At 50.2% G+C, this 21884-nt stretch overlaps 1 protein-coding gene across 7 annotated transcripts in view; it reads right to left on the bottom strand.

The window, feature by feature from the left end:
• The window catches only part of LOC149370645 (uncharacterized), a 79967-nt gene that overhangs the window by 32159 nt on the left and 25924 nt on the right, over positions 1-21884 (bottom strand). For 6 of the 7 annotated variants that reach the window (XM_089562480.1, XM_089562484.1, XM_089562476.1 and 3 more), the window contains exons 16-27: positions 20386-20475; positions 19088-19219; positions 15162-15321; positions 14362-14584; positions 11980-12081; positions 10964-11163; positions 8191-8285; positions 7169-7386; positions 6950-7073; positions 6429-6579; positions 3065-3133; positions 551-804 (exon numbers count right to left, since the gene is read on the bottom strand). In XM_089562480.1, coding sequence (XP_089418606.1) covers positions 551-804; positions 3065-3133; positions 6429-6579; positions 6950-7073; positions 7169-7386; positions 8191-8285; positions 10964-11163; positions 11980-12081; positions 14362-14584; positions 15162-15321; positions 19088-19219; positions 20386-20475 — 1818 coding nt within the window. The remainder of the gene's footprint in view (positions 1-550; positions 805-3064; positions 3134-6428; positions 6580-6949; positions 7074-7168; positions 7387-8190; positions 8286-10963; positions 11164-11979; positions 12082-14361; positions 14585-15161; positions 15322-19087; positions 19220-20385; positions 20476-21884) is intronic. The other variant, XM_089562494.1, reaches the window with a different exon arrangement.

Below are 21884 nucleotides of genomic sequence, written 5' to 3' on the forward strand. Positions count from 1 at the left end.
AACTGATTTTCCTTAAATTATCTCTTTCTGTTTCATCGCCACTTCAATTTCAGTCTTGCAGGTCGAGCCGGGCTCGGGCCAGTCCTTAACTTGGGCCGGGCCCGGACGGGCTTAGGTTTCTTCAGCGTCGGGCCGGGCCGGACCTCCGTCAGTAGTGTAGGGCTCGGGCCGGGCGCGGGCTGAAATTTGCGGCCCGTGCACAGCTCTACTCTGTTCTGTACCGTTTCTGGTTCTCTGCTTCTCTGTTCTCTTCCGTTCCTCTCCTGTTCCGTACTGTACTGTACAGTGATTTGAGCACAAGGGAGGCTAGCTGACTCTGCCAGCTAAGCTGCTGGTGGTGTTCCGCTCACAGAAGCACTGATGGTGTTCCGCTCACAGAAGCACTGATGGCGCCCCCTTTTCCGTTGACTGCACTGTTTCGAAGGACAACACGCGATGAATACACCTCCCAAAAAGGTACAGGACATCGCTTCCGAGATGTGCAATCAGTACGCCGTGAATTTGCAACACCCTATTCGGTCAAGATGTTAACTACACCGAAACCCCCAACCTGGTGTTGGCTGGACGTCCTCGGCGAGTTCTGTGGGCGTCGGACAGGTGCCAGCATGGTCTCCTGTGGAGCCCCTTCGAAGGACAACTGGCGTGGCGACAACAGGTGGGAGGTCCACGGGTCGCCGCCTCAGGATGGAGGCAGGCGTGCTGGTGGATGGCTGTGCCGCGGACGCGGACCGGCGTGGAAGGCCCTCCCACAGAGTGACGGGAGGGGTGCAGAGGATCGACACTGCCTCCTCCTCCTCCTCCAGCCTGCATTGCAGAGGGGGTAAAGAGGCAATGTTGCTCCAGATTTGCAGGTGTAAAGAGAACTTGCCCCCTATCAAGCGCGACTTCACGATTGATGTTCCAAGCCCATCTGCCCACCTGTGTAGGCTAGGTGCAAGGAATCGCAACTGGAACACGTCTGACTACTACAGGCTGGCTCTCTGTAAACACCACCTACTTCAGTAACCAGGAAACTGCGCCAAGGGGTGACACTGCTGAGCACTTGGGCTCGACAGCAGGACGAAGCTCCTCGCGTTTTTTTTTTTCCTCAACCCCTTTTAACAAACAAGAGAGCCGCCGCAGTGACTCAATGGTTACGGTGCTTGGCTGCTGACCCGAAAGACGCGGGTTCGATGCCAACCGCGGCGGTCGAATTTCGATGGAGGCCAAATTTTAGAGGCCCATGTACTATGCAATGTCAGCGTACGTTAAAGAACCCCAAGTGGTCGAAATTTCCGGAGCCCTTCACTACGGCGTCTCTCATAGCCTGAGTCGCTTTGGTTTGGTTTATGAGGTTTAACATCTCAAACCTTTTAACAAGCGGTAGGTAACCATAACATATTTATTAGGTTCCAACACACACACAAACACAGCAAATTACAAGAGTATCGCACGGTGAATGCCCTTCCCCCAAAAGCTTCTGAAAAATTAGAAAGAAGGGGGGGGGGGGGGGGGGGGGGGTGGACTTCTTGTGTACAGTAATTTATACTTTAGCAAAACTAATATTTTCAAAGTAAGACAAAAGACAAAAGAAAAATGGTGCATTCATTAGTGAGTAAATGCCGCATGCGCAAGTTTCCACCCAGTTAAAAGAAAGCTGCATCTACAAAAAGCCTCACTGCCTGGCCATACTGCAGGTGAAATGTGCAGCCCGCTATGGCAAGACTTGTTGAAAGTGTCCCAAAGTGTTCCTTGTTCCACTTCACAAAAAAGGAGCAGTTACAGCGCAGTTCAAGAGAAGAAACGATATTGGTGCAAAATGGTTCTCACTGGCTTTGTGCTTGGCAGCTATAGATGCTACATATTAAGAGCAGTGACATTAAAAATGTTGGACACTGCCACTACAGTTGCAGACCAATTTTTCTGACTTAGTGGGACCTGGACAATGGTCCGAAAAATCCACGAACTCCAAAAAGTAACTATTCTGTGAAAAACCAGTTTCAAAAAAAGTGAAATCCGCCGCTCCCCTTGTTCTGCTTGCAAGCGAAAATTTTAGACTGCTTCTGAGCCACAGTCACGCTTTCGGCATGTCCTCACCACCTCACGTAATGATAACAGACAAAGGGTATGCTGGGACTGTAAAAAGACTGAATAATAACATGTACCAGCCCCCTTGTGCGTCTGCTGCCCCGCAATGCTGGTGGCGCAGTTCAAGCCGCGGCGGACGCTGCAGCCGTCCCACTGCCATGATTTCCAACGCAATCGTGCACTCTTTCTAGGCCATCTCGGTGGCAACAGAGAGCATGCCATTATCTCTAATAGCAAACATGGAGAACAAATAGCCAAGCCTATCCAAGCCAGCCCGTCCAATTCACTCCCGTAAGCACCCGCTGGCTCCGTTTAAATCCACGATGACCCCGCCCCAGCTGCTCAGTGGTTATGGCGCTCAGCTGCTGACCCGAAGTACACGGGTTCGATCCCGGCCACGGCGGTCTAATTTCGATGGAGACGAAATTCTAGAGGCCCGTGTACGGTGCGATGTCGGTGCACGTTGAAGAACCCCAGGTGGTCGAAAATTCCGGAGCCCTTCACTACGGTGTCCCTCATAGCGTGAGTTGCCTTGGGATGTTAAACCCCAATAAATCAATAAACCAAACCTAAATCCATGATGGCGCCTCTGATGGCGGCAGAGAATGAGTTGGTTGTGACGGTGATGCCTACTTGCATCAAGACCAAAAATACAAACTTTCCATCGAAAAGCGATTTCCACAGTATTGCTGGCATCTAGTTCAGTCGGAAATATCAGTGGTGAAAATGTACCGGTTCCTATGAGGTGTGCGACGGTCTGGCGTGACGGAGCGCAATCCCAAATATTGCGCAAGACCAAATTATCGGAATCCGAAAAATCGGTCGGCTACTGTATACACTGACTTCCTCTCCACAGGTCAGCCAATGAGCTGAGAGGAAGCACTGGTTTCTCAACAAACATGCCAGGCAATCCTTGCTGTCTTATTTTTTTTCCCCTCAGCCATGTGAATGGCAAACACCCGTGCCCAGAACATGCGAACTCTGTCCGCACACTCACCGACTTTGCGGGGTATGGTGGCTGACAGCCGGGGTAGACATTGAGGCACACGATTCACTACCAGCCACCCTGAAAAAGAGGGCGTCATTAGTGGCATGGTTTAAAACATGACCCTCATTTTAAGTGTCAAACAAAATGTATGACATGGAAAAGCAAACCAGCATAAAATTACCCTGGGCACAAATAACCACTTCTCCTCTATTTGAAACAACCACAGAAAGAAAATATTTGCACACAACCCCTCACACAAAGCAAAAAAAATTGCTTCAAACCTGAAGTGTCGGTCTTTCGATTTGTGCAGGACCAAGATGCATCCTAGGCACTTAAAGGTGCACTGAAGAGGAATCTGAGCTCGTCTTTTTGCCGCGGGAACTCAATCTACGCGTTCTGAGCATTCTTAGAAACTTCGATTTATTGACCTGTGTGTCCGATTTCCCTAATTAAATCGAATTTATGTCTGGCTCCCGCCTTTCTTTTTTAAATTCTCCCTCGTACGGTGGGCGGAGTCGACCAACGCGCAGAGTGCCTTTCACCCAGTCCCGTGGCACCTTGCCGCTCTGCCAACGGCGGAGTAATACGTAGTAATCCGCAGAAGCAAATAGTCCGCGTGCATTTTTATTCCTGCGGGCTTATTTTGTGGCTATATTACCTGCAAATGAAACTATTTATTCACGGAAACCTAAAAACAACATAAAGCGAAAGCAAAGCCTCCACGGAGCTAGCTGAAAAGCACTCCACGCGTTGGTCGACTCCACCCACCATACGAGGGAGAATTCAAAAATAAAGGCGGGAGCCGGACGTTAATTCGATTTAATTAGAGAAATCGGCCACACAACGCAATAAGTTGAAGTTTCTAAGAATGCTCGGAACGTGTAGATCGAGTTCCCGCGGCAAAAAGGCGAGTTCAGATTCCTCTTCAGTGCACCTTTAAACTACAAGAAAATTTCGCCTCCCCTTACCTGACTGCAAACAAGCACCACATTCCAAGGATGCAAGCATAACATCATCAAACGGCCAATAAGTAATTTTTAAATCAGCGCCACCAGTGGGGCTTGTGCGATCCAGGTTGCTCTTGGCAGGCGACCTCTTGTGACCAATAATTAATTTAACTGCCACCTGCCACGGTGCGCAGTTTGCTCACGATCCCGTTGGCAGGTTGTGATGACACCACGAAATTACGCGACACAGGTTGCCCAACTGCCTCCAAGGGTGCTTCTCGGGATTTTCCCCAGATTTTTAGCTCACAAGCAACGACGCCGATGGTCGATTTTCTGCGACACAAGCTGCTCTCCTTAATGCTGTCACGTTGAGAGGGGCAGTGGGGGAGAAGGGATCATCAACGCGCCGATCCATGTCCAACACTATGCGGAGCTATACTCGGCTGTCTGTCAATGGACAGTGGTTAGCTGCCATTGCCATGGGCTGGCCCGAAGCTCAAGAAAGTGAAACCGAAACTGAGAGGTCCGACTATTTTTCGGAGATAGGGCCCTCTGATTGTTGTCACGCCTGCTATTATGTATTATGTGCATGTCAGAAACGCGCAGGCGAAACTGCGCAATGCAGTACAGGCTTGAGCAAGGATACCTGGATAATTGCTAGCTACTCCAGTAGTACCTCAACACTGTCTCCTATATTTAGGGAGCCCGTCCGAATTGGCACCCGACATCGGAGACTTGCATGGGCATTCGCTGGGACCACGGTGGCAGTTCGAATTATCCAGATTTTTAGATTAAGGGGGTCAACTCAACGCGGTGTTACTGCAGAAGCAAATCAATTATTATTCACAAATATGCTCAGACGACACGTCCACACAGTGGTGCTCTATAAATGATACTGTAGAATTTGTGAAAAAAATCTCTTTTCACCAGTGTGACTGGTGCGTTTGACATATTTTGCACCACACAGCATATCTAGAAAAACTATTGTAACGGAGGATGGCAAAACTATTATTTCCATCATTTTAGTGTCTTTTTACGAACCAAAGTGGACTTTGGTGTAATTCTGCCTATTTTCCTGCTAAGAAAATTGTTTTCTAAGTGTAGTCACAGTACGCGAACAGCACACTATAGTGAAACCTCGTTATAGTAAACAAGTAAAAGATCATAAAATAGTTTGTTTTAGCCGAAATTCGTAATACATAAGAAATTTCGCTTAACGTGCACAACAGCGGCGCAATTTAGTCACTGAAGGGACAGCAATTCTGGTGATCCTTGTTAGAGAAATGGAGATCTATTTTCCAAGGTTGTGGCGGTGTTTCGAAGGCGTTCGCTGCTATTCCGAAGACCGCAAAAAAAAAAAAAAAGCAACAGTTCAGTTGGCTCCCCCGCACAGCACCGAAAGCGCAGATTAAGCGCCGGCTACTGTGGCTTCCCCGCATCACAGCTGTGTCGCGTAGAAAGCGGTACGTCAGAGCGAAGGCTATCAAAGTTTTCACCACCTCCGCGACAGCGACATGAGCGCCGGATTGTTATCGCAAGTGTGCAATCCGCGGTGCTGCTTCCATGGTGCTGTCGACGGATGCCAGAGGCGTGAACGCGTGCTGACTGCCAGACTGCAACCCTACATGCTGCTGTTGCGAGTGCGAGACGAAAGTGCAAACCCTGACACAAACGCTTGCCGCATCACCACCAGTCACTTGTGCAGTGCGGCGAAGCCTGCCGCCTGCCATCCGAACGGGCACAGTTTGGCGCTGGGGAGTTCGATATAGCTATTTCACGGCCAACCAAGTTCGATACATAAATTATAAATTGCATGCATTTGTGAAAAAAATTTACGAAGAGTTCGATATGGCCAATAATTCGTAATATCAGTGTTCATTATATCGAGGTTTGACTGTATGGGCCTTTCTGGAGTCATTATAGTGCAAGCACACTAGTACTTTCAGCACAACAGTTTTCCAAGCTGTCCTTTTCCCATTCCAGCATTTGAACTTAGTTAAGTGCACATACACAGAGATAGGGCAGGCAAGACACAATCATTATCAGCACAAAATGAACACGGGAAGCGAGGAAAGAAAGCCTCAGTCTACCAACAACGTTTTGATGAAAAACTTGTCTTTGTCTGCCGGTGAAGACGAAGACCTCCTCTTCGAATTCTGGCTTGCAGACTGAGACTTTCCTCCCTCGCTCCCCATGTCCATTTTGTGCTTGTCCTTAAACATCCGCGTGGATAACAAAACTCTACAGAAATGGGCATTGTGTTAACAAACGCCAACTCTGAAATTCTTTATTCACACCTCACGAGCAGTTCAAATTTTTTCACTTTTTAGCCCCGCTTACCCCGTCAAGAGCTAATCGCAACGCTCAATGCTAGAGAATGTGCTCAAAACGCGTACGCACACAGAACACAACACACACACACACACCTGTCGGGAGCAGATGGCACAGCGGGTGCCTTTGAGCCCTCTGCAGCCTCCATGGTGGCCCTCAACGCGGCCACCCGTGTAGCCAGCCGAGGTGTGGTGCCTTTGTGAGGCACACGGGTGGGCACAGTCCCCAGGTACTGCACCGGTGCACCTGGCATCGGCAGGAGTGAACATCCCAATCAGTAATGCTGCCCACCTCACAGTCTTTCCAAAGCAACTTCTCTGTAGGGGGAGGGGGGGGGGGGGGGGGGGGGGGTACAAGAGGCTTCGCTGGCACAGAGAGTACAACATGAGCTGCACCGCTGCCTACCCGTGCAAGCTTGCTTACACGTCCCTTCTGTTCATAAGTACAGCAAATAACCCCCTATTGTTCCTCCTTACAACCATACTCGCTTCATGCGCACATGCAGCAAGGAACGTGCAAGGGCGTGCCGAACTTCTCTTCACTGAAAAAGACTTCAACCCCCTAGCCTTGATTAGCGACTGAGAAAAAGGCACAACTGCTCGCCGCCGACTCTCACCAGACTGGTTTCGCCTGCGTGCCGCTGCATTCAGCTGCGACGCTGGCAGTGGCATCAGCCGCATGACACTCTGCATGAGCTCCAGCGTGGCGGACACCTTCTGCCGCACCTCGGGAAGGTATGACTGGAAAACATGGGGAGGATAGAGGGGGAGGGGGGGGGGTCAAGCAGGGCTCAGCAGTGCAGGCCACACACCAAGCCTCTGCCGCCAGTGCTCACCCGCTGTGCCCTCCCCTCCCGAAACAGCTCCTGGAGGCAGCCGGTCAGCGGCAGGGCGGCGTGGGGACGTCCGCACTGCACGAAGTGCAGCACCACCTGGCACATCCAGTTGGGGTCAGCCAGCTCACTGAAGAAGCTGACCAACTGCTCTTCCTCCGCAGCGGAGAGCGGCACTTGCAGAAGTAGTTCCAGCTGCTCGTGGGCCTCTTGCGCTTTCGCTGCATTGGGAGAAAGAGAGAAGAAAAAGCAACAACAAGGACTGACACACACTCCTCCGTTAAGAAAACGGCACACTGTTGCTTCATGGCGGCCACAGGTGGCACCTTGCGAGATTTACTCTGCAGTAAACACACCCCAGCAGCCCACTTTCCTAGGCCCATGCACCGTATAGTTTCCTTCACTGTGGTCTCACAAGTGCCACTTTGGTGTCCTGTGGTGGAGTGTTGTGCAAGGCTGCCACTGGAAGAATGTGACCCAGTGCAATGAAGGTGAAGCGCAACAAGGAACTGTCCAACAGGGAGCTGTGCTCATTTCAGTTCAGATAGTTCGTTGTACTTGCAGGACCTAGGTGACCACTCTTTGAAGAAGACGAGTTCTCGAGGTGTAAATCTAACAACGGCCTTGTCAAGACTACTTCAAATGCCGCACTCTTTACTCAACAGGCTATCCATCCACACTTAAAACAATTTACTATACGACCATTTTCCGGCCTTGTTGCAGCTGCATAAAGTGTCGTTAGTTGCAAAACTCGCATATCCAAAGTCTCGTAACAAATTTTATTTACATTTCCTCTCTCTCCCGCGCACGCGTGCACAAGCATGCATGCACACACACGTCACTGCACCTGTGGTGTGTGTGTGTGCATGTGTATATTTTTTTTTTCTTCAGGCTAGCCCTGCTGATCTCCCAAGCTGCAGCTCAGTACTTTTGAGCAGTGGGAGTCTGCGCTGCTCAGCTCTGATAAAAGTTTTTTTCCCTCCTCTTTCCTCGCCTGCTTGGGCAAGTCCTGCCGCCCTACTCACATCTTCTGGCCAGCGCCACAATGCATCCCAGCAGCTGCTCCAGGCTGGACAGGTGGCCGTTCCTGCGGACCAGCTCAAGGGCGTCGATGGCTCGGCTGCAGGCAAGCATAGCCAAATTAGGTGACAACAGCCGAAGCCTGCCATTTTATGCAGGAAACATAGCACACACAAAACGACTATGAAAGTTCATTTAAACTGAAGGTGGCGGTCACCAATTCAGTGTCACCTAGAGCTTGGCACCATAGAGTTTCTTACTATTACCTAGAGGGAAAGCTGGCAGCCCGTCTATGGGAGTTTGCATGGCGACCCCTCGAGACCACTTCAGCCACCAGGGGCGCTCAAAGCATCATGGGGCGGTGAGCCACTTATTGCACTGCAACTTTTGGCCAAAAAATAATCAAGAAATAAAGCTGTTTGATAACTACAAACGTCCTAACATTGAAAATCTTGTCTAATGATTGCAACAAACAAGCAGAAAAGCATTTAAGTGCAAAGTTTGCCCAAAATTAGAGACGACTCGCTCTCCTATTGGCCTAGTAATGAACACTATAAAAACTAATATTTCGTACTAAACAGGCACACTTTTAAAAGTAAATATGTTTTCAAAAAAGATGTTGTTGCTTAAATACTATAAGAGGTTTTTTAATGGCATTTCGGAAAAGTGAAACCTTTTATTGGCGTCGTGTGTCGTCGCGTTTTCACTACTATGGTTTTTGCCCACTGCGTTCGCGCGAAAGTCGTCTGCGCACACACGAACAGCGTTTTTGGAATGAGAAATTTTAGTAGTGCCACTCCGTGTTCCCGAAAAATTACGACTGTTCCGCAACAAGTAGCTCACCGCCCCATGATGCTTTGAACGTCCATGGTGGCTGAAGTGCAGCGCCGCCAGCTTTCCCTCTAGGTAACAGTAAGAAACTCTATGCTTGGCACTTATCGTTCTCACTGCTCTGTGCGCAATCCCACAAGAGCCATCCCACAACCATCAATGCCCGCAAATGGGATGCAGCCTACAGAAGTTGGGCACCGGAGTGCCGCTCACTTGCGCTCACTTGGATGACCCAATAACGCAACAAGAAGCTCCAAACGCTGGGCATTAACTAGAGATAAAAATGTTTTTTGAGCAGCATCTTTTAGCTTGTTCCTTCGCTCTGCATTGTCAACATTGGCGCTCTCTGCAGGCTAGCAGCGCGCCAGTAATGGTACAGCGCGTGTATGTTTTGATGGGAGCTGCGGAGGCGATGGTTTACTCAACAAACTGGCTGCGTGCCAAGACGTTCACTGCGTTCAAGCAAATCTGAATATCACGCAGGCATTTACGAATCAACAGATATACATTGGCAATAAAGACGACAAAGGAAGCCCGATTCGGGCTACCTAGCTGATGCTTAAAGCATACAAAGCCCACAAGTACAAAACACTGACAAGGACAAATGACACAAACAGGGACTAGCGCTGTCTGTGTCGCTGATGTTCTCTGTCACTGCAGTCCTAGGAGGACCGGCACCACACTACTGAGATCATCCGTACGACTAAAAAAAAATTGATAGGGGCTTAACGCAGTTAAACTGAGTAGACCTGCGAAAGCAGGTGTTCATTCTTAGTAAAACACATTGCGGGGCTAGTGGGTTATGCATTTTTCTTTCGTTCAAATTTAAGCAGCGCTAACTTTCAGGACGAATACAGAGAGGTCCTGTCATGTCCTCTGTGTATTCGTCCTAAAAGTTTGCGCTGATTAAATTTGAACGAAAGAAAATGTTCATTCTTCAATTGGAGCGGGCCCCTAAACTCCGCCTTAGGGGTTTTTGGGACTGGGGCATCCCACCGCTGCCACCACTGTTGAGACTGGTGGTCCGAGCCAGGAAACGGTCGAGGCGACGGTGAGTCAAATGACTTTTATGTGCAGTATGTACAAGGGCTTTTACATGATACAAGGGCCAAGAGCACCACGGGCTAGCACAAAGAAGAACAGTGGCCCCGGCGGTGAGTGTAGCTCCGGCGTGATGGCTCTTCTGCTGCACGTCCGCTGCTCGGGCTCAGCGCCGCTCCGTCTTTATAGCCACCGGTGTCGGCTGCGGCCGCCAGCAGTTCAAATCCTCCAATCAGGTCACGGCACTGGCCACCGTTCAAATTAGACCAATGGTCGAGAGCCGGCGAGCGTCGGAGGAGTTCGCACCGACGGAGAGGAGGGGAGGAGGAAGGGTCCGCGTCGGCGCCAGCAAGGCGGATGACTCACGCTGCAAGCCGCGACATGTCCGAGAGAGGCTGGGCCTGCTTTGAGCGACGGCGGGCGCGCAGCGCTGGTTTCCAGAGAGGCCAGACAGCGAAATGGGAGCTCCGGCACTACAGGGTGTGGCATGATATCTTTAGTGGGTTAAGGCCCCTGTATGCTGAATTGGTGATTCCCACTTAAGATTCATAGATGGGGGCGAGTCCTCGTATATACCACTATCAGCACAGCAGTTAAGTGATGCGCCACTGCACTGGCAGGTGGCTGTTTCTATCCCAGCCACCCGTTGGGATTTTGCGACCCATGTTGCTCTTCCCGAGCAACCTCGCACGCAGATGGCACGATGCTCGTCTGAGCCTACCCGAGCTTACGCCAGTTACTACCCGAGCTTACCTGAGTAACTCGTGTAAGCTTGGGTAGTAACTCTGGTTGCTAGGCAACGGCGACTCAAGGTTGTTTGGTAGCCGCACCACCACGAGCATACGTGACGAGCCGAGCTAGGCTCCAGGAATGTTGCTGTCGCAACAAAAGGCCGGCGCCCCTCACCCGTTGGCCAGCAGCACGTCCAGCTGCAGGGCCATCTGCTCGGGCGTGGAGGCCGCCTGCAGGTGGTCCAGGCAGCGCAGGGCCAGCGGGGGCTGGCACTGGAGCAGCAGGCGCACGGCAGGGCCCCACAGGGCAGCCAGGAGCGGCCGCAGCTCAGCCCCGGCCAGCTGCTGAGCCTGCAGCAGGCTCTTCACCCCTTCCTGCACAGAGTGGTAGCAACTAGTAAGCTGCCTGGACCTCCTCCCGTAGTTGGTGAAGTTGTGTGGCCGCAGCATCCAACGGTGAACTTTACAATTCATCACAGCGGCCATCTTGAACTCTCCAGTGTGAGCTGCCCTTCCCCGTGGGTCTTGATAGCCAAAACAGCTCTCTTCCATGCCATTAGGTTGGTTTCTGTTGAGCCTTACAAGCAGTTATGTCCAATCCTCAGCACATTGGCCCTGTAGATCCCACAGCATCAATTTCCACGTCTCACAGGCATTTTGAAAGCCAACAACCTCTAGGGAACTGTTCTGCTGATAAGTCTGAGGCCAAGAGTACACTACACAGCCACCAAATGCCACAACTTCAAACTTTTGCACAGGTTTCAGTGTAAAAGCTAAGAGAACAAATAACAGTGATGAGAGCTTTAGAAATCAAAGGATGATTGGTTTATTGGTTTATGGGGTTTTAACATCCCAAAGTGTCTCAGGCTACGAGGGACGCCGTAGTGGAGCGCTCCGGAAATTTCGACCACCTGTGGTTCTTTAACGTGCGCTGACATCGCACAGCACACGGGCCTCCAGAATTTCGCCTTCATGAAACCAAAGGATGAGTGGAGCCCGACACGAAGCCTTCACGTGAATTGCAAACTGGGCACGAGACTTTGTCAAAAGAGCACTTTAAGAGCTGCAAAGTGTATTCTGATCCATAATTCACAAGCTTAGCAAACAAGACTACAGTACAGATGACAAGCTACCGGTGGCTCAGCGCTCGAAATCCTCAACAGCAGCTGCTCTAAGATGCATTTTCCGCACCTCATAGTTGCCATGATCGAGGTGCCAGATGCCCAGGACAAGGCTTTGCACATCAGCGCTCAGGTAAAATGCAGATGGGAAGCGCTTCAGCTTTTCTTTGACCTGCAAAAGAAAAAAAGTTGAGGGAGGCCGTAGGCCAAATACACAGGAGGGGGCGATAGAATACGGCTTGAACTAAGAAGAAACCAAGGTCAGCTACTAAGCCGGATTCAGTTTTTTTAACACAGGACATCATAAAGGTTTTAAAGAAAAAAAGAGGGGGGGGAATTGAATAACCAAAAAAAAGAAAAGAAAACCGACACGAATTAGAGCAGATCACAAGTTACACAGCGCAAGCATGTGAGAGAGAGAGTCTTAACTCGTATTCTCATGCCCAAATTACCATGTCTACTCGTGCAAGGGCCGCACCCCCAACTTGGCAGCCAGTAATTCAAAAAGAAAAGACAAAAAAATTGTTTCATGTGCGCATAATCTTTCCCGCGTGGCATGCTTTGTTGGGAGCTAATAGCTGGGAGCTGGTAGCTGCCTGTGACAGCACAACCACGGACGCATCGTCCCATGCGCCGGACTCTGCCTGGAACGGCAAACATGCGGAGCATCAGTGCTAACTCACCGGCCAAGGCATCATTAATGTCATTCGAGCGCCAGATCTTTGGAGAATCTCAATAACTTAGGACCCCGTGGTGTTTGCTAGTAAACTTATCTAGCAACCTAACTCGTTTTACTCCAGGTGGTTGATTCCCCCCAGTTGTTGGGCGTGAGGTGCTACGCTCCATAGTTTTAATGCATAATCTATTGGAAGGATTCGGCGGGCCTTCCTCAATTTCGAAATAAAAAATGTGGGAAGCAACATAAAAGGGTAACACGTAGTTAAAGGCGTTGTTGCAGTCAAAAAATTTTACAAAAAAGTGCCGAACCCCTGTAAGAACCGCGGGAAAAAAAAGTACGGTCCTTAAATGAGCATATACAGTAATCCCTCGTTATAATGAAGTCAGCGGGACGGCGAAAAAATTCGTTATAAGCGATAATTCGATATAAGCGACCGCTCGAAAAAAGCTAAAACAGTGGAGATTTAATTGCACCACAACTGCGAGGAAGCTGGCGGATGACGCCGCGTGGCGTCCGCTAGCTGTGGCGGTTGCTAGGCAACGGCTCAAGGTCAGTGTCTCTGCCTCCTCGGAGCACTGCCACAGCGAAAGGCTGGCAGGCCACGGCCGGTCTCGACGCGCGAGCGAGCGAGCGCGCGCCGAGACCGGCCGTGGGCAGGCCGGCCCGGTGGGCCCGGCTCAAAGGAGCACGCCCTACGTCATCATGACACTGTGGCTCTACGCGCTTGAGTTGGCCCCCGCTACCCGTCGTTGCGTTTGCCGCGGGCGGCCCGTCGTTGACATGACGCAGCCAGCGAGCTGCGATCGGACGCTGCGACGGCGTTCGCAACTTCGCGCCGCGGTGAATCGCGCTCGCTTTTCGCACATGTCCCACGCCGTAACAACAAAATTCAGTGACCCTACAGCGCATTTAGACCATTTGTCTCGTCGAATGGCGTGAATCGAGCATGACTGGCCACTTTTCAGCATCCAAGACACCGCGGTTTTCTGGAATCGCAAAGCGCGAGGAAAACTTTTCTTGTGGATTCTGTCACGGGGAACACTAGGAATGCGCTTCCGACTGAGATTAACGGTTCGGGCGCGCTGCACCATGGAATTTGGCCCTGCTGAGCAGGGGACACTCGATCGGCACTCTTGGCGCCCGTTACTAGGCAGGTCATCGATCGTGGGTTTGGTACTTTTGTGGCCTGTTCTATGCCTGCATGAGTCTAATTCGTCGGCGGTATTAATTTGACACTGCATGCGCAAAGGGTCGCCGCCACGGCGGCGATTCCTACGCTCGGCGGCGGCAATGCCTCCGCTCGCCACTTCGCTCTAAGCGGGTCAAGCTCTTCGTGCGCTTCGAGTAATGCGGCTTAAAATGCATGCGTTTGGGCCGGACCGGAAGAAATTTCGAATAAAGCGATATCGTTATAACGAGGGATTACTGTACAGTCGAACCTCGCTATGATGAAACGATTTATAAAGAAATAATGAAAATAACGAAGGAATGACGATTCCCATTGGAAGCTCAGTCAGCACAAGCTATAACGAAGCCACAGCTATAACGAAATAATTGGCAGGCCCTTCTAACTTCATTATAACGAGGTTCACTTGTATGGTACCTGCGATCGATAACAGTACGCATTCCGCCTCACTCAGCAATGTGGCTTCTTTAGATGGCCCGATGCGCTCCACAGCCGACCAGCACAGGCGAGTGGTGCCAGCGCTAAAAAAAAATTTTAGAAATAAAACCGCAACAAAAAGTGGTTAATCAGGAATGAGAGACTCATACCGCTGGATAGTCGTGGAAGATGATGGCAGCGATGTCCAGCAGGAGGTAGTAGGCGACGACGTGTGGCGCCCACGGCTCGAGACCACGGATCAGGTAGATGTCGGTAGCCCTGTGAATGCTTGGTGGCGGGTAGCCCACTCGCAGGGGACTGCCGGGGTAGGCCGCATCTCCCAGGGCCGCCTCCACCAGCACGTCCACCAGCAGTTTCCTACCCCGGTCACTCCTGTGCAGACCCACACCAGCATCACGCGACTGCCCATCTTGAGTTACAGTGCCACTCCCTTGCAGCGGAGTCAAGCAAAACACAAGGCCCTCACCAAAGCATCTCTGTTATACCAGCAGTAAGCGAGTCCCAGACCAAAGCTGCAATAGTGAGAATTTAGGGGACCATGCTTCAGTGTCGGTCTGAAACCTACCTGCCCGAGTCCGAGCTTAGCTACTGTGAAATATACTCTTTAGTTTTGTGAAAAATAAGGCCCTGCATTCCAGGGCAATGTCTCCTGTGAAATCCCCGCAAAAAGCAGAGAAGTGCGAGTGTCAAATTTTAGCCAGTGAAGCAAGTTTAGACAATAAAGTTAAGCTGCAAACTAAATATACTACGAAATACTGGTAGTCAAGAACAAAGAGGCCCCACTAAGGGGCCTTTATGGGATAAATGATGATGACGGTGATGACACTATGCAAATTACAACACCAGCCCACACAGATGCTCGCTGCAAACATCACTAGCAGAAGGAGGCGCACTGCACGAAGCACAGCTGCCCCAAAGCATGCTCGAGAGAGGGCGTGATGAGCCAGACCTGGTCTGCTGGCACCAGGTCTGGAGGGCGGTGTACGGGTACGCCAGGGAGCCCTCGCCCACCCGGTGGTCTGGCAGCACCCCGCACTGCAGCAGGAAGAGCAGCACCGACAGGTGGCCACACAGCAGGCCAGCCACATCGTGCCACACTGCCACCAGCCCTGCACATATAGAAGGACCACCACAGCCACCTCAGGAAACCACTCCACCTCCGCAGTCTCCAGCCACGAGATGGCAGTAGGTGAATCCAGGTTTGAAATAATTCCCTCATCAATTAGACCCGCAGATGACCCAAGTGGGGCACCAGGCAGGAAAAGCAAGCCAGTGCCAATTTCTGGCTTTTCCGGGCAGAGATTATAAGACGGGCACTGCACCTTTCAACACTGGCATCCAATATAGTTTCCTCTCGTTTGTTTGAAACAGTTATAAGCAGCCTCTTTATGGACAACATACTGCCTCGTTAAATCTCCTCAAAGCATGGTCTGGTGATCCATCGCGAGAAGGCGGACTGCTTGTTTTTTCACAACATTATGCGAGGAACGGAATGGAAAGGAATGCAAAGGAGTGCAAAACATTATTCATCAGCTCATTAGAAGCTTACTGGCTGCTTCTTAGCGCAGTGTCCAAGATGATGCAGTTTCAAGCAGGGTTACTTCTAGATCAGTCAAAATCTCCCACACATTCGGAAGAATAAAAAACTACACTCAAGAGCAGCTGCGATGCCTGGCCTGGTCGCCCAAGAAGCCTGACACCCAAAGAAGTCAAAGCAGTAAAAACAAGGAAAGCACGCACAGTTCTGCACAGTTAAACCTGGATGTAACGAACCTTCATGCAGCGAATTCCTTGACATTACGCAGTTTCTCAATTCCCCAACGCCCCACTGAAGCGTGAGCAATTGTAAACTCTACGACGTAACGTAGGTGTTGCGGTGGTTGACCTGGACATAATGAACTTGCCACGTCAACTGCCCATTATTAAGCCGTGACTGCAAGTACAGTTGAACCTCGATATAACGAAGCAGTACGTTTCGGGGGAAAACTTCGTTATATCGCGAACTTCGTTGCATCAAGGTTTTTGTCCTTCAGTGCCGCTAATGAAATTGTGCATTCAAATAACATTGTTATTTTGTTTTATTCCGCTCACGTGCGTTCTTGACGATATTACAACCGATTTTAGAAGAAATGACAAGCAAATAGAGCGACATTAGTAGTTCAATCAAGCTTCGTTACCTCGAAATCGCAAATCTCAAAATATTGCTTCAGTTGAAATGTTCTGTAGAGCCGAGCAGCTCCCCACGGCGCCGTGCATTTTGTTACCCATTACCTTGCATTGTTTTCTCAGCAAATTGCGGGCATCGCGAAATCTTGACTGAGAGATGGAGATAAATGCCGCCATTGAAAAATTAAAGTGAGCTTCGCGTGTTGCTGCGAAGACATGCCACGAAGCGTGCGGCATCACCGAAAACGAAACCGAGCGGCGCGGAAATCCATTAATGGCGTCAAGCAACACTGCGATCCATCACGTGCTCTCGCGGGGGCTGATGGGAATGGGACGTGCAAGTAGGAGGCCCCGCAAAATGGCGCAGGTGGTTGGGCTGGCTTTGTGCAGCCATGGAGGAGCGGATGTGGTTTGGCGACTGTCGACCGAACAGGGTGTAGCGGAGGGCTCCGAAAATTACGACCACATGCGGTTTAACCTGTGTTGCGTCACGCAATACACGGGCGCCTTGCATTTCGCCTCCGTCGAAACGCAACCGCCGCGTCTGGATCAGCTGTCCAGCGCCGTAACCACCGCGACCGGGCGACATTGACGCAAGTTCAGAAACGAAGAACCTTTATTGAAACCTTTGCAAAAGGCAACTGACTTCATGACTGCATCAACTCACTTCATGATGCAGTCATGAAGTCAGTTATTTTTGCCTGACGTTTGCTCATGAGCGTTTGCGTAATGAAGCGTTCGTAGGTGGCTACCGCTACCAATGCTTGTTCATGCTCATGCACGCCGGCATGCCTCCGCAAAATGTCTATGGCATTGAGCACTTCTGTTGCTGTAGGCGCTTGCATTGCCTCCTCGGTGCCTTGGTCGATGTCATCACCGTCCTCTACAACGTTTTTTTCTTGAACGCTTTCAATTATTGCCGTGTCGTCCATTTCTTCCGTTGTGACAGCATATTCATCACTGGTGATGAAGTCTGTAAGGCTTACATCCTTGGGAACGCCGCCTTCGTCGCTCAGCTGCTGCCACGAATCGGCGAAATCTGACTGTGCAAACTCCTCTCCTTCGCTCGCTTCATCGTTGTCTGCCGCATCCAAAGAGTCGCACACAGCTTTTATGCCAGCCTTTCTAAAGCAGTTCACAATAGTTTCCTTGCTCGTAGACTGCCAGGACGCAGATAGCATTTCTATGCCCATAAACACGTCAATCTTGGTGTCCCGTTTAAAGCGCATGTTGAGCAAAATTCTCTCGATCATGCGCTTCTTGTAAGCACACTTTACGCTGTTTATCACACCTTGATCCAGTGGCTGGATTAGAGATGTGCAACTTGCGGGAAAAAATTCCAACTCGACGTTTGCAAGCTCCACGTCAACATGATGCGCTGAACAGTTGTCCAGGAGAAGGCAGATTTTTCTCTTCTGCTGGCCCATTTCCTCATCCAGATCTTTAAGCCAGTCGCTGAACAGGGCTCGTGTCATCCACGCCTTTGTATTACTCACGTATTTGACAGGCATCGATCTTCCAGCGAAACAACGCGGTTTTCCACTAACTCCGATAACCAGAGGCTTGCGTTTATCGGTTCCGTCCATGTTCGCACATAGCAACACAGTTAGTCGTTGCTTACTCTGTTTGCCGCCGTGGCAACGCTCATTTTTTAGAGCCAGGGTCCTCTTCGGCAAAAGCCGATAGAATAATGCCGTTTCATCGGCGTTGTAAATGTCCGCGATGTCATAGCGGGCGAGAATGCCTGGAACACTGTCACGGAGCCAATCAGCAGCTCCAATGGCATTCGCCTCCGCACTTTCACCACTGATCACTTTGCCAACGATATTGTGGCGCTCTTTAAAACGTTGCAGCCACCCGCTGCTAGCCTTAAATTCGTCGCATCCAAGCACACTTGCGAAGTCCAGGGCTTTCTGCTGAAGTATTGCACCACTCAGAGGCATATTTTTAGCGCGCATTTCCAAGAACCACGCGAATGTGGCTTTCTCCACGTCGCCATAAGTAGCCGCTTTCAGCCTCTTCCTTGTCCCACTCAGGCCGCTGTCGCTGACAGCGCACATTATGCTGTCCTTCGCCTTTAATATGGTCGAAACGGTCGAAAGCGTGACATCGTACCTGTCGGCCACTTTTTTTTTCTTCTCGCCGGCGGCGACTTCTTTGATCATCTTCACTTTAAGATCAAGAGAGAGCACTTTTCTCTTCCGGGGAGCACCACTCATTGTTGCAGAAAAGAGCACCACGATCAGAGCTAGAAACGACTGCCGCAGCGTGCCTTCTCGTGCCAACGACAGCGAGACGCTCTAGGCTTGGATTGGATTGGATTGACAACGTTGCTCTAGACGTGGAAACGTCAGATTCACACGTCTGTGCGCTCGGCACCGCCCGGGGCGCCGCAGTGGGGAAACATTTTCCTCTACAAAAACGTTTTTACAAAACAAAATTTCAATTTACTTTACAAAGTGGCGGAGTTCTTCCAAAATAGTTTTTCTGTGCTCCCGAAAACTTCGTTGCATCGAAACTGCGGCGCGAAAGCACTTCGTTAAATCGAGGGAAAAAACACATGCATTTCAATGGAAGCAAGAAACTGAAACAAAAAAAGTTTGTTGTATCGCGAACTTCGTTCTATCGAGGTTCGTTATATCGAGGCTCAACTGTATCTGCCTGGAATCTCTGCTGCCAATGAGCCAGCAGGGGCCAAGGTAAGCTCACCTGGACTGCCCATCTGCATGCCCCGGGCTTCCCCCAGCAGCTGGTGCAAGATGCGCAGCTCGTCTTGATGGATCAGCATGCGCTGACCGGTCGTCACCCCGTCCTGACCAGAGCAGTCGAATAGCGGCCCATCTGCAATGCAATGCAAGTCACAATTATGAAGTCTCCAGCAAACATGCATTTTTTGCACGCTGATTCCAAACACAGTTAAACCTGGATGAAACGAACCTCCACAGAGTGAATTCCTTGAAACTATTAGGAAGTTTCTCAATTCCCAGATGGCACCACCCCAGAAGCATGTGTATCTGCGAACTCCATATAACGAACGCATTGTGGTGGTCGACCTTGATATAATGAACTCGCCACACTGGCTATCCATCAACTAGAGCTGCATTACTTGAAATACGGCCGAATCAGGCGAAAGTGTCATGACGATAAAACACGAACTACGTTTTTGATCGCAACGAGCGAAAACCGTTGACACGACGCCCCGCGCACCAGCACCATCGGCGCCTCTCAGTGGCAAACAGTGTAGTCCCTGCGACAGAAATGGGAATACAAAGTTTTCTTCCCGTTTGTGAAGTGCCAACTTCAAAACCCTGAAACTCAAATTCTATGACAGGCAGGATAATAATTTTACCCTTATTACATAGCTTCATGTCAAGAAAAGCCTATGGCATGCATTCTAGCAAGCTCCATGCAGCAAAGTTTCTTGAATGCTTTCAGCAAAAAGTTACATAAAATATTAAACAAGTGCATAACAACCTGTTTTACATAACATTAAATTACGTATTTGGAATCAGCACACAAACACATTTTTTTTTCTAAGACCAGGTTCCTCCCTTAAAGGTGCACTGAAGAGGAATCTGAACTCTTCTTTTTGCCGCGGAAACTCAATCTACACGTTCCAAGCATTCTTAGAAACTTCAATTTATTGCCCTGTGCGGGCGATTTCCCTAATCAAATCTGATTAACATTCGGCTCCCGCCTTTTTTTTTTATTAATTCTCCGCGTACGGTGGGGAGAGTCGACCAACGCGTGGAGTGCCTTTCAGCCAGCTCCGTGGAGGCTTGCCGCTTTGCCATCGGCGGAGTAATACGTAGTAATCCGTAGTAACAGATAGTCCACACGTATTTTTATTTCTGCGGGCTTATTTTGAGGCTATATTATCTGCGAATGAAACTATTCACGGAAACCTAAAAAAACAAAACAAAGCGAAAGCAAAGCTACGCTCGGCTAGCAAGTGCCAACAAGATGTTGACATTGAGCCCCATGCAAACTTCTCACTGCTCACTCACAAAGCGCGTCCAGGGAAGCCTTGACCTCCTTGACCTTCTTGTAGATCCAGTCGAGCACAAAGGGCAACAGTGGCTCCGAGGCTGGGTCACCTGCAGGCGGCAAGCAAAGAAGCCCCACTCACAAGGGAGCTCTCTCAGCCGTCCTTAGAAGTTGCAAAACACATGGTGTATGAAAATGTGCTAGCCACAGGGCAACCAGTAAGACAAGGTGAGAACTTCTTTCCCAAGAGGGAAGGATGGACCTTGAATCAGCACGCACAACAGCCGGCACGAATACCACGAAACAGGAAAGACAGCACAGGTAGGTCATCATCATCATCATCAGCAGCAGCAGCAGCCTATGTCCACTACAAGAAAAAAAGGTTCTCCTGACCTCAATTAACGCACTCGTGCACTAGCTGTGGCTATACTGCAGTTTTAGGTTTCTTAACCTCATCCATCCACACGACTCTCTGCCGCCCTCTGCTATCTTCTCGTGCCTTCTCTTGAAACACTGTTACCATAAGGGACCACTGATTATTTTCTCTTTACATTACAGAACCTCATCAATTTAGCCCCCATTAATTCGCATAATTCAGACTGCCGTCAGACTCCTGCCAAAAGCCCATGTTAAGTGTATGGCATTAGGAGCTAATTCATTCGGATGCCCCGGATCTGGCATCAGTTATCGAAACGCCGAGGCGTGACCTGCTCGACAAGCGACCCTACAAATATTCGACCTCAGGCCTGAACTGCATATGACACTGTTCCGTGTGCCCATATGGGGTGCAAGCAACGGCAGGCGTGTTGACGATAGACAGGTCACTGCTGATGGTCTACACCAAGGGAGAGTCCGGCTGCACAGTTTCGTTTTCGGAGCTTCACTGCCAACCCTGTGGCAGCCGTGCATATCAGCCAGCCACATACAGTTTAGAGAGACTATTGCTTTTTCATTGTTCTTTTGCTTTTGTTTTGTTTTTCGAAGGCATCTTGCCGCTCCTATGCCAAGCGCATTTGCTTCACTTCTGTCCACGTGGCATTTCCGTTCTTTGAGCGCGCAGGAATTCTACGTTTGTTATGTGCTAACACCCCAAAAGTGCAGTGAAGCCTGCTCACGGGCAGCTCCACTTGTGAAGAAACTCCAGTGGTACAGTCGCGAGCGAAATATATTAGCACAGATCATTGGCGATCAGAATTCGTATATCTCACCACGCGGCGCTGTGATACGCAGACCTGCCTAACGGGCCGTTTCCATGTTTGCAGCCTAGGGGGGGACGGCAGGAAGTAAGCTTTATCAAGCGTGCACCGCCCGAGCGTTGAAGTGCCGACCCTACGTGACTGTGCATGCGGCATTTATTTTGTCTTTTATCATGAGCAAAGATGGCTTCTTTTTATTACTGTTTTTTTATGTCCGCGACGGTTGGCAAAAGGAACTCGCAGGAACAATAGATGATAGCGCTGTTTTTAGCCAGTAATTTTGCTGGTCCGTGGCAGTCCGCTGAACCCCCCCTAATACTGTA

This window comes from Amblyomma mixtum, chromosome 1 (assembly GCF_055824585.1).
Source record: "Amblyomma mixtum isolate Tamu chromosome 1, ASM5582458v1, whole genome shotgun sequence".
In the NCBI taxonomy this organism is placed as follows: Eukaryota; Metazoa; Arthropoda; class Arachnida; order Ixodida; family Ixodidae; genus Amblyomma; species Amblyomma mixtum.